We start from the raw sequence: 12,930 nt of genomic DNA, 5'->3' as shown, positions 1-12,930 counted from the left end.
AGAATAGTGGGACCCTTTGAGAAAAATGACTTTAAAAACCACCAGGTAAATACATGATGTCAGAGACATGAACTTCTGCTTTAGGGCCCTCGGATTGTCGGGTTGTTTGGAAGGCATCTCTCCATCCTGATATTAAACCTGTGCTTATACAAACTCATTTGTCCTTTCTCTCTCTTAAGTACTGTTTTGGACACAGTGTCTAACAGTCTGTCATGGTTATAGATGCCTGGGAAGGGTGTCTTAGGAAAGGTGGTAAGTGCAGTACTGTAGATGGCTTTCACCAGGACTGGGATGGAGGTACTGTATATCTGTTATGACCATTTAATATGTGCTCTGTCCCTTTCTATCTCTAGCCTCAGTCTGTGCATCCTTAACTTTTTATCTGGTAGTGTGGCCCTGGGGCAAATCACTAATCATGCTCATTAGAGTATGAGGTTTATTACTTTTTGATTAACCTTTCTCCATGTGCCCTTGTGACACTGCAGTTGGGAATATAGCTCTGAACGATCTACGGAACTGGAGGACTGGAGCTTGCTCTGTACCAGTGATATGCAGAAGCACGGCATTTTATCTGCATTTGGAAGCTCTTTGGAGTCTGAGGCAAAGAAAATAAAGTTATTCTTGATGTTTAGATCACTTTACGATGCACCTCAGCTTTCATCCCTTGAGAAATTGTGTCAGTAATTGAAAGAGCCATTGCCTCATTTCACTTATCTAAAGCAATCTCAGCCTTCATTCTTATAATTATTGGAAGAGCCCAGCAGCAAAAATCTGATTAGTGATTTCCTAATGCTACTGGAAAACAATATTTCTAGAATAATATTCTGTATGGAGTCAATGATACAAAGTCAAGATTGGTGTGAAAACAGGTTAGGAAGTGTCTAAAGAAATTTATCAGAATATTTCTCTTTGTCACAGCCACATGATTGATATCATAATTTGTTTTTTGTTTTTTGGCAACTGAAACATAAAATGAACATTTTGGAAGTGAAGTCCTCATAGCTGGGTAATATCTTTGCTTTTGTAATGGAAAAATCATGGATTCTTTCATCACTGGAATTAGGATAAAGTTTTCGCATTCTCAGCCCTTGAAGAAATTTAACTGTAATGGAATTACAAAGACTTTAAAATGTACCAGTATTTTTTGAAAGAAAAATCAGTGTACTTTCAGGTTTGGAGATTTTTTTCCCTCATAGAAATTGTCTTTGTTATCTTATCATATGGACTGCTCATAAAGAGCAAGAAAATAAATACTCAGATGAGAAAACATTACCACTTCAGTGCACCATACCAGTATATGGATCTATCATGTTGGACAAACTGCTGCTAATTTTACTGATTTATTTGGTTCACTGCATTTTAATTAACCTTTTGACTGCTGCTTCAGTAAAATCGTCCTGCTTCAAAGGATCGATAAGCTATCCAGAGTTGACCTGAGCTACTGTAGAGACGTTGAATAGTATGTATGGGCAGCAAATTTCTTCAGTCAATTCTTTTTAACAGATTTAGTTGGTTTAGCTATAAATTTGAACATCATGAAACATTCATCTAGTGGATATGCAATAGTGTTGCTGGTAGTGTTGCTCAAAAGTAGTAGAATTCTTTTGATTAATTCATAGGTCATTCTAGAGGAAGGAAGTTACTCAAGAGCAACTTGAGCAAATATTGCTCAAGGAGCCTCATTTTAATTTTAGAGAATTGTCCAAAACAGAAATTACCACAGAAGCTTCTTATGTGATCTCTTACAATATCTCAATAGATCTTATTCTGAGTTAAAGCTCTTTATGAAACAGCATGTATTGGGCTAGGTCTTCAGCCATCTATTTATGTCAAGTTTATTTATAAATGATCTAATAAATTTGACACCACGGAGGATTGGTTGCAAACTGCTTAGTTTGCTTTCTATATAAATACTCAGGCTAATTGCTGTGTGCCTTAAACTCATGGATTATGTTATGGGATGTGTAAAATAATGCAATAGTGTTCTGTGAATGTGCCTAATAAAAAGTGAATAAAATTAAGACTGTATTGTGAGTTATTGACATATCAACTCTGTACTTAACATCTTACCTAAATCACTGTCCATTGCTTTTATTAGAGTTTACATATTGTAGTGGAGTAGAGTATAACAGATTTGAACCACTTGGAAGAGTAACAAATACAGAATGTATGATTTTTGTTCGCAATTGGAAAATATATTATTCTGATGTATAAGTGCGCCATCAGCCCTTGTTTTTATCTGCATTTCAAAGGAAAAGATCCCCTTTTGGGGTAATCCTTTTTTTACAAAAATACTTAGTGTGTGTACTATAATTTTATAATAATTGTTGCTTGCTTCATTAAATAAACTACAGATGTGAAACAAGCAGATTTCCTATGGTTATGGAGCATATTTCACAGGAAAACAAAGACAAAAATAAAAAAAAGCTCACCCTAGGGCTTAAAATGAGATGAAAATTGTGTACTGTTAATATATTCTGGTAGCTGTGTCAATGTATAGGTAATTTTACTGTCCTGTTCTTGTGGGCTACCAAGGGATTTTGTTTCTCTGCTCCTGTTTCCATGGCAATTAGAATTAGATTAGTTTTAGGTTCACAGTGGGTAAATGAGAGAGACTAAGCTATGATGCAGTGTTTGTGAGTCTGGAACATACTGAGTCTCTTTAGAAAATAGCTCAAAACTGTGCTTAAGTTGTTTTGTTTTTGGTTACTGTTGACTTGCTTCTATTTATCTTGCAGTGTACAGATCTGCTTGTGGTTAGGCAGTCTGGTGGTGCTTGTGGTCTTCGTGTTTGTAGCGATGTAGTCTTTAAATAAGAGAATGGTCCATCAATTCTAGTGATAGCTGCACGTTGAAGAGTCAGTTTGCATATTTGCAAATAAATAGCTATATTAACTGTTCTAAAAATTCTTTAGCCTATGACTAATTTTTTGCAGTATTTTGAATGTGGTGGAACGGTATGATTTTTATCAGCATCCACCATTTAAAATGAGTTTTTTTGAAAGACCGTTCCAAAAATCATGACATTGTTCCGTATTTGTCCATGCAGTTTTCATGTGTGTGCATGGTGTGTGTATGCATATAGGAATATATACTTTTCTTTTTTTTTTCCTGATACTTGTTTAATACATTTCCACCACCTTCACTCCAAGAGATTTGAATCGTCACTATTTTTCCGAGAATTGGAATGGAGATTAATATTACTGATATATTTTTCTAGTCCCCTTTTAGCAAACGCTGTTACAGTTCTTTTTCCTGTAGCTTGTAGTTGACTTACCATAATTTTGTACTAATAGATTGCAGATGCTGCAGGGAGTATTATTATAAGGAGATTTCCTAATCTGGTACTAATGTGTGACACTTTTGTAATCTCAAAGTATGTGATATTTGTGACATTACTCTTCTGGAGAGAAACAGTTGCTGTAGTGCTTTGCTGCCAGAAGCAGTAGATGATACTGGTGCTGGAAGCGCTGGTATTTCCCTCCTTTGGTATAGTAAATTAGGCAGCCTGCTCACTGCTCTGCCCTCTCCTTTCAGCTGCCTTGGGCGTCTTGCCTGTTTGCGCTATGCCTGGTTCTGCCTGGCCCACCTCGATGGGTGTTTGTCTAGTGCGGTGTTAAATTCTGGTGATGGGAATACTATAACCTACCCCTTCTACCAATGTCAAAATGTCTTGAGCATTAGAAAGTTTTTCTTAATGTCCAACCTGAACCTTGCTGGTGCAAATGTAAATCAATTCTTCCTCATTTCACCCTTAGTGTACTTGAAGAACAAATCATCAATGTCTTTTTTGTAACAATCTTACTTATTTTCAAAACTGCCGTTATGTTCCGTATCAGTCTTCTCTCCTACAAAACCAAGTTGCTTCAAACTCTCCTCATATGCATATTCTCTAAAAAGATATGTTCCAGTCGGAATTGTCTGGAGAATGACAACAAAATGAGAGTCTGAAGTCTAGATCTTTATTTTGCATATGACATCCTTGTCAAAACTTTATTTTAACATTAAGACCTCCTAAGCAAGGGTACTCTTGTAACAGAGCCAATAAACAGAAAATAGTAAAGTTCTAGCATGCATCAGAAAAATGTTAGAAAATAATGATACAGAAAATCACAGCAACATGAACTGTTTTCTGTTTATTCCACTGTGAGTACAGCAGATGAAATACAATACCAATATGTAAACATACCCTTGGACTTGCTGAAGAATTACAGTACTGACAGCGGATCTCCTTAATGTCTTGAGAGAAAAGGACACAATAAAACCTGTGTTCCAGAAACCTACAAGTCCTGAAATTGGGAAGAGGAGTGATATATGGTTCCTTCAGTGCATTTCAGCTCCTGTTATCAAGAATAGTTAAAGATGACTGACAGCTGTACACATTTTTCCTCATTTGTAAAAGTGTTCCTTTCTTTGACACCTGTTTTGTTACCTTTTGTCTTACTATTCTCCATATCAGCTTGACAAATCTGCTGTTAAAGAACAGCAAAAAAACCTTTCTTAAGAATGTGTGACAAGTAATATTTTTGCAGCCTATTTTTTAATCTAGATTGAGATGAAAGTTGAAGATTTTTAATTATTCCCCCCCCAATGTTCTTCTGAATACCAGGCTTTTAACAGCAGCACATCATAGCACAAGAGGCAATGTGTGTAAACTGAACAAAAGAGTTGCAGACTTGAGGGGGGGTGTGTGGGGTGGGGGGGGGCAGGGAGGGAAGGGAAAGGGTAGGCAAAGGAAATCCCCATGGGGACAGTGATGGTGTTGGTAGGTCCTGGAGTACATGTGCAGATAGGCTGTTTGGTTTCTAGGTTATCCAGGTAAATTCACAACATATGTTTTTGAAAGCATGTTGCATACACATTTGTAAACACGTAAATTTAGCTCGTATGGCCATATAAATTTTGCTGATACTTATGAATATAAGTCTATTGGTAATCATAGTCATGCAATGTATAGTGGAAATTTCTCTTCTGTTTTTCATTTACTGTTGCCAAAGTTCTTCGATATAATCATGTTATTTTTTTCATATCATGCTTCTCAACAGTTTTCTGTCCTTTCATTTTAAGGAATTAATTAAATAAGCCTACAAAATTGTGTATGGATATTTCTATCGTTAGAAACATAAGTAATTGTCCCAATCTTTTTATTTGTGCCCAATGCAATACCACACACAGTTTTGTCTTAATGTTTTAAAAAAAGCATAGGATGTGCTATGCTGTGGATTCTGTTTATTTAGATAATGTAGGAACTAAGGATAGACACTCTTTCCATTATTTAGTATCTCAGAAGAAGGCTAAGAAGGAGTTTCTGCAATTAATGTGAACAACTTGTATGATTATTTTAATGGTAACTTTAATCCATTGACTGGAGAATTTCTCATGTTTGCAAGCTGAAAAGGTGAGGAGCCCATAAATTTGCAGAAAAGGAGCAGATGACTTGACATATGGTGTATCAGCCTGAACAAGAAAGTAGGTATAAGAATAGACAATAAAACTTGGAGTTCCTTGTAACTAATATGCCCTATATTAGACTAGAAAAGCATTGCAAGATCCCAAGTTGTACTGAGTAAAAAAGAGATAATTTGTTTTATTGAACAAATTAATACTTAAACATTAGTAATTTTACATATCTATGTATGTCTTTACCTTGAATAATATTTCACTATATTAAATGGAGTTTTAATTAAATTAGTGCTTATGTAAATACACATTTTATGTCATTCAGGAAAGAAGTTTAAAGGAAGCATTCGAGAAATGTATTGTGTTGTGCTGGGTTAGAGTTAATTTTCTTCACAGTAGCTGCTATGGGGCTGTGTTTTGGCCCTGTGCTGACAACAGTGTGGGTAACAGGGATGTTTCAGTTCCTGCTGAGCAGAGCTCACACAGAGCCAAGGCCTTTCTGCCTCTCACCCCACCCCGCAGCGAGCAGGTTGGGGGGCACAAGCAGTCAGGAGGGGACACCACTGGGACAGCTGTCCCCAACTGACCCACGGGATATTCCACACCATGTGGTGTCACGCTCGGCATATAAAGCTGGGGGAAGGAAGAGGAAGGGGGGGACATTGGGAGTGATGGTGTTTGTCTTCCCAAGGAGCCCGGCTTTCCTGGCCATGGCTGACCATCATGTTGATGGGAAGAGGTGAATGAATGCCTTGCTTTGCTTTGCTTGTGCACGTGGCTAATGCGTTACTTTTTACACTGTCTTTGTCTCAACCCACGAGTTTTCTCACTTTTACTCTTCTTATTCTCTGCCCCATCCTGTTGTGGGGGCAGGGAGTGAGCGGCTGTGTGGCGTTTAGTTGCCAGCTGGGGTTAAACCACAAGATATGTACAATAACCATTTTGGAGATGAAGACATGAAAAGCAGATAGTTTAAGATATATTGAGAGACTGCATAGTCTATTCAGTCATCCAGATTTCTAGAGACTTACCTGAATATGGAGGGTTGAAAATGCTGGAAAAGACACCACTGAGAGCTTTTTAAAGAAATTTTTTGTGTGCCATCTCTCTACTGGAAAGTAATGTTACCTTCTGTTTTTGGCCTGCCTCAGTATATGCCTATTAAAGTAAATGTTTATTTTTCATGCGTGAGCACAGATTGCATTAATCATAATGGAGTTTTCATATGCATGTTGGAAGGTGTTCATACCTAATGTTACTGCATTTCTAATGCTGCAGAAGTCAACACTAATGTATTGTTTGTTTTTGATCCGTGAGTCAGCACTGTTGTTATAGTCAGCAGCTACACACATCTGTAGGAATTCTGCTTAGGCAAGGTGAAAAATTATGTTTTTGAACATGTTTTTAGTAGCTTTGATTTATTTTGATTATTATGTGATGGGGGGTTCACTGCAATTCAGCAGATAGAAGTTAGGTCAATGATATTAGATCAGTGCGCTATGCAGGCTCTGATGTCAAAGCATGTTGCCAAAGTTAAGCAAGCAAGTTGTTAAAATCATCAAACTCCAGTTTATGTTTAAGAAAGAAAAAGCCTGTACACAGTAATACATATGACATTGACTTTTGAAAAACATTATAAGGCCTAGAGATGGCAATGAGCTATAAGTATTTAGGAAATGACTGTGTTCTAATTGTGGGAGTAAAAAGAACTCACTTAAGCCTGTTTTTTGGCCCTTAACCTTGTGAAACCAGGTATGGTTTTTACACACTGCTTCCCCTGAAGTAAGTGTTGACTATTCGGAGGAATTACTGTAAGGTCTTTTGGGCCTGTAAATTACTCGCTACTTTTCAAGTAATTCCTACTTTTGTATATAAACCAAGTGTGGTTCTATTTACTTTATATTCAGTATTGGCCTTGTATTTATAAGAAGTAAAAACTGAATAGAAAACAAAATGTTAAGAATGGCTGCGGCTTTATTTTATTTGTTTTGTTTTGTTTTATTAAATTCCTGGTCTTCTGCAAGACCAAGAGAAGTCATCTTTAGATTTCTATTCTGATAGGGTCATTTGGTGTATTCCAACAAGTGTTGGTATGTGATGTTCCCTGTGTGCTATTTTTCTGATTAAGTAGTTGTGTGTACTGTGGTCTAAAGTATTGAAAGTGCTTGGCACTGGAAATAGCTACATCTCCAAGTAACATAAGCTTTTGAGTAACCACAGTGATATTGGGGATTAACGGGGTTTGGAAAATTATATTACAGCATTGTTGAGGTGAACTCTTATGTTAAAGACACAGAACGCAGAGTTGTAGTGCCTAAGATCAGGGCACACAGAGTTTATCAGCTGGCGTGACGGTGCTTGACCTTTTGCATGGTGAGCCAGTATGGCGAGGGCCACCAAGCCCTCCTTTTCCAAACAAAACCACATGTACCTCTTCCATCTTGCAAGGCTTCTGTAAAGGTCAAAGTTGTAGTTCAGATGAACAAAAAGGATCAGCACCCTTCTTGCATCTTCAGTGATGCACAATGGCACAAATATGTCAGACAGGAGTTGGGGAGTTAACATGTGAAGGAGAGATAGCACAGTAAATGAAAGTAAGGATTTGCTGTTCATAGGTAGCACACTAGATATCTATGACCTGGTGACTGAGAAACACTGGCTTACATACGAGTATTTTTTTTATCAATACATACTCTGTTTTGTAAGGCAATTTCTTACTTTTCCTAAAGGATTTTCTTTAATAATATCACAACTTGAGTCATCCCATTTATATAATTGAGAGCATGTTGCTGTCTAGCCTGCAGATAAACTAGCTAACCCTGTCATTTTACCTTCTTGGGTGCAGTTTCACATTACAGGACTATCAGCCCAGAGACAGTTATCATACACCAATAATAAGCTAACATAGCTGTGTGAGCAAATTTAATTAACTGCAAAAATGGATTTCTCAGCTTTTGCCTGGCTTGGCCAATATCCAGAAGTATGTAGCTGGTGTGTGGCTTTTATGCTGTAGGAAATGCTGCAGAATACAAACTGTGCACAATTTTCATGTAGGGATTATCTGCACAGTTTTTGGTATCCATATCCTGATTTTGGTTCACTTTTTCTGTGCTTTAATGCCTTCTCAGCTGTTGCATTTGTACTTGGTTTTAAAAATTAATGTTGAGGTTTTACTATGAAACCCCGCCTGAGGTTTTGGTTGTTTTTTTTGTTTTTTTTTTTTTTAAATGGCATAGCTGCTAAAGAAAATATGAAAAGGTACATTTTCCAGCATGCTGTTTTCCTGAATAATATTTTCACTAACTGCAGTGGCTGTGGATAGTATCAAGTTGTGAAATATGTTTGAAACATGCTCACAGTATGAATGCCCACAGACTAGACATAGTGAAAGCTTAAACTGGGCACTCCACAATCCACCTTTTCCGTAGGACGAACAGCTTGCTCTTCCACATTCACACTAAGCATCAGTAGACAGGCTCTTTCCAACCTGATTCCCAGTACAGTGTACATTGCTTTGTAGTGGCTAGATATAGATGTATTTGCAATTATTATGCTCTATTATTATTATAGCTAAAAGATTGCTAGTAAAGCATGATATAGTGGGAATGGTGACTTTCTGGTATTTGAATTTAAACCAACCTTGAATATAATTTCATGGAAAATGGTATTCATTAGCTTCTGGGCTTCCTCCCTTTTCAATACCAAAGGTCTGTAGAGAGCAATAATAATATTAGAGCTTTGTCTAAGCAGGCACAGGAGGATTTCATAATGATTGTATCAGGCTAGTTCAGTATATACGAGTTACTGTTAGACAAATTCTTTACACAAGCTAAGGTGGAGAAATAACGCTGCAGACTCATGAAATAAATACATCATGCATACTTTTCTCTGCATTTTATTTGCATTCTGATTTGCTAATTTGTTTTAATTAAATGTTCTAATGGAAAGGTTCCTCCCCACATATTTTTTCCACCCCAGGGTCAATGTCCCTCACCCAATTGCTCCAGTTTCTCTGTTTTTAACCGTATGTAAAGGTGGCGGTGTCTCAGCTGTAACTTGCATGTTATTTTGAAGAACCTGAGATCATCACCTTAGGTGTATCAAGGTCTGAATCCTGCTTCCTTTTGGCTTGTAGTGGAGGGGGTAACGTATCTGTATGCTAAATACCAGGTTTAAATGAATGTATGTGGGCTTTTTCAAAGATAAGATCAAGTAGTGTGGTGGTTTAGGTGGGTGGAACAAAACACAAAACCCCAGTCTTGGTAATTTAACTGGATACTCTGGCTTACTTTGTGATTGCCTTCCCTTTATTGCCGTATTTGTAAGCTACTTTTTGATGATGTGAAGACAGCAGAAGAAAATTTACCCTAAGTATTCTTCTTTAGTGCTGATAACATTTGGGACTAGGAGAGAAGATTTTTGAAGACCTATTGTGATCCGATTGGAACTAATTAGATCTGGCAGCTGGATTGAAATTTCTTTGAAAAACAAAGTAGTAGTACTTCTGTTTTGGTGGGTTTTTTATTGAGAATAAAATGAAGACATTATCTTCCTAGCAGCTGGTTTCCAGCACTCTGGAAATACACATCATGACTGTGTATTAAGCTTCATCTTAATACTTACTGTATTTTTTTATGAAACTGGTATAAATTTCATGTGTCTGTGGTGACTTTGCTCTCTTTATTACAGGTGCTGTTGTCAGGATTGATTGGTGTTGTTTCATGGAAAAGGCCCCTTTCACTTGTGGTGAGTGGCAGTGTGGCTTTAATCTTCTTATACAGACTTTAGATAAAGTGACTAAGGGACTCTGTGGCAGCAATTTGCAGTGGTTTTGTCTTTATGTAGTAGCCCAATAGTCTCTGGGGATGATTTTCCAGTGCTGTTATGTACCCTAATAGTTATAAACAGTACAAAAGTTTTGGGACTTTGAGGTTGTATTACATAAACTATATGTGTGACGAATATTTTTATTCTGTTTATACGTAAGTCTTGGAGAGCCATAATATTCATTATGTGTAGAAGGATGCAGATAAATACTGGCCCTTTCTTGGCATTGTTACAGTTTTGTCTCTTTTTAAAAGTGATAGCGCATGGTTTAGTAATTTAAATGCAAGAACTAATGAATCGTAAACATTTTGATAAATGTGTATGCTTAAAGAAAAGCAACAATCATATTGTAGTTGAGTGTGTGAAATTTAAAAATGGTGGAGAAGAGTGAGCATTGTTGCCTAGTAGGATACACTCGATTAACAGATATCCATGTAATATGTTGTAAATCTCAATAATTTGTTTATTAATATATTTTAAATAGCGATACTGAACTTAGAAAAGGGCTTAGTCTGTCACTGTTGTTCTAGACAAACTGACTGTTGGTCTGCATTTATCTTTGCATTTAACTTAACTTGCCTAAAATTACACCAGAGAGAAATCTTTTTAACCAATTATCTGGATGGTATAAAAGCATATTCCAAATCAGTCACTCTTCCTCTTTGCAAAATAATTTTCAGCTACATTATGTATTCTGTTGTGAGATTCATGTAATAATGAAAAGTAATTTATGCTTTGTATATGCATGCTAATAGAGTTTGAATTAACCTGTTAACACAAAGCAATATTGGATTCAAATCAGTCTTTTTAATTAAAAAGGTGAGATAACTGTGTCAATAAGGCTGTATTAGCAGGCAAATATTGCCTTTGGAAAAGTGTGCATATTTAACATAGTAATATATGTAACATTTGTAACATAGTTAATACTAAAGTCCCAAGAAAAAAGAATACAATGGAAGGTATGAAATGGAAAGACCTGTATTAATAAGAATAAGCCTAATTAGAACTTCAGGTATGTCTTTCAGTGTTATGATCTAAAGCAATAGTGTTAGAGCTTCTCATCTATTTTTTTTTCTTTCCCTTTCTGTAATTCAGGTTTCATTGTTATTATAGAAAGGACAGGTGGAGCTTGAATTGCTTTACTAGTTGCTGTTTTTACCAACAGATGAACACTATATGATGTAGAAAGCTGCCTGATGGCAAGATAAATGTGCCCAAAATGAGGTCAAAGCAAAGAAAATTAGTGAAAATGAGTGCCCACGAGAAAGGTAGAGGCAGGTTTCTGGACTGAAATACAAAACCAGACAAATTTTTACTTACCATTGATGAGCAGGGAGAGCTTTTACATTAGAACATACCAAAAGACTCATATGTCATGAATAGGCAGTGATCAAGTAAAAATACTTGGAATTTCTCAGACTTTTCCATTTATTTTTTTTTAAAAACAATGAATGTAGAACATTCTGCGAACACACAGACAGCATGGGAGCCGTCATTTGTTTTCTCTGGTTAGCATTTGCTGGGCAGGAACAGAAAGAGGAGCAGAAAACTCTTTTTCCTGGTGTTACCAAAAGGGAGCATGGCCCAAAGTGCTGTTTCCTCCGTTAGCCTGCCAGTACCGCAGTTCGTATTGGAGATTTTGCAGATTTGCAGTGTTGTTTAGAGTAAGAATATGTATCTCTGGGTAAAGATTGGACTCAGTATCTGCTCAGTGTAATGACAAATAGCTGATATACCTGTTTTTATTCTGCCTTGTAGGCTTTGTTAATAATAATTCTCTACCTTGTACCTGGGGATGCTGCCTCTTTGATTCAATAAAACTAAATAGAATTGTAATAGTACTACCTATTGGAAATACTTCAGAAGCAAAAGTTCTTCCTGATAGTGGAAGAATCATGGAAGTGCAAGTTTGATACCCAAATCTCATTTCATTTTCATTTGTGTTACACTTTACTGCTCACGTATGACAAACCATTAAAACGAAAATAATTCCTCTGAATTGAGTAGTTGTACAACTGTGAAATCTAACTAAACCTAACACTTCTCAAAATAGTTGCTCAAAAGCAACTGTAATTGCTGCTTACATCATTGGAATAAACAATATTCATGCAGCAGAAATGTTATTCAGGTGTATTGAAACTTGGCTTCCTTAATTCCTGAATCCTTGCATATTGTAATTTCAGCCAGGCTTTCAGATATCAATTTATTCACTCAAATGGAAATAGGCAGTTGTGGTCAGTATCATTCAAGGAAATAAATGTAAAAGGGAAGCAGTAGCAAATGGTAGTATCAGTACCCTCAGAAGAGCTCAGAACAGCTCACCTTCCTAAATTCTGCTCTAGGAAATTACTGATTTCCAAGAGTACGCTTAGTGCTCGTGAGTTAGACACTGATTGTTTTTCTTTGGATTTTCTGTATTGACACTTGGTGGTAGTGTAATAATCCGTTGGCGGAACAGGGGACAGGGATGATGGTTTTTGCCTCTGTGTGTGATTATTTGTGCAATAGCCAGTGCTAATAGTTCTGCAGTGGCTACACAATGTCTGGTTTTCCTTGTTGAATTGTAAACATCTATTAGCAGTTGGAACCCATGTGTGCAGGATGACTGTTCTGATTAAGGATTTAATACTGTATAACTTTACAACCTCATAGCACAAAGTACCATCAAAATGCTGATGACTCGTATTTCTTGTGATCAGTTTA

The 12,930-nt window shown here is 36.7% G+C and overlaps 1 protein-coding gene across 4 annotated transcripts in view; it reads left to right on the top strand.

Moving 5' to 3' along the window:
- Nucleotides 1-12,930, top strand: part of ENTREP2 (endosomal transmembrane epsin interactor 2) — a 149,773-nt gene that overhangs the window by 50,761 nt on the left and 86,082 nt on the right. For all 4 annotated transcript variants that reach the window (XM_080395584.1, XM_080395583.1, XM_080395586.1 and 1 more), the window contains exon 2: nt 10,090-10,146. In XM_080395584.1, the coding sequence (XP_080251710.1) occupies nt 10,090-10,146 (57 nt within the window). The remainder of the gene's footprint in view (nt 1-10,089; nt 10,147-12,930) is intronic.

Source organism: Falco punctatus (assembly GCF_963210335.1).
Source record: "Falco punctatus genome assembly, chromosome: 7".
Lineage (NCBI taxonomy): Eukaryota > Metazoa > Chordata > Aves > Falconiformes > Falconidae > Falco > Falco punctatus.
The sequence above is the reverse complement of the archived record's forward strand: the minus strand, read 5'-3'. Positions and strand labels throughout refer to the sequence as shown.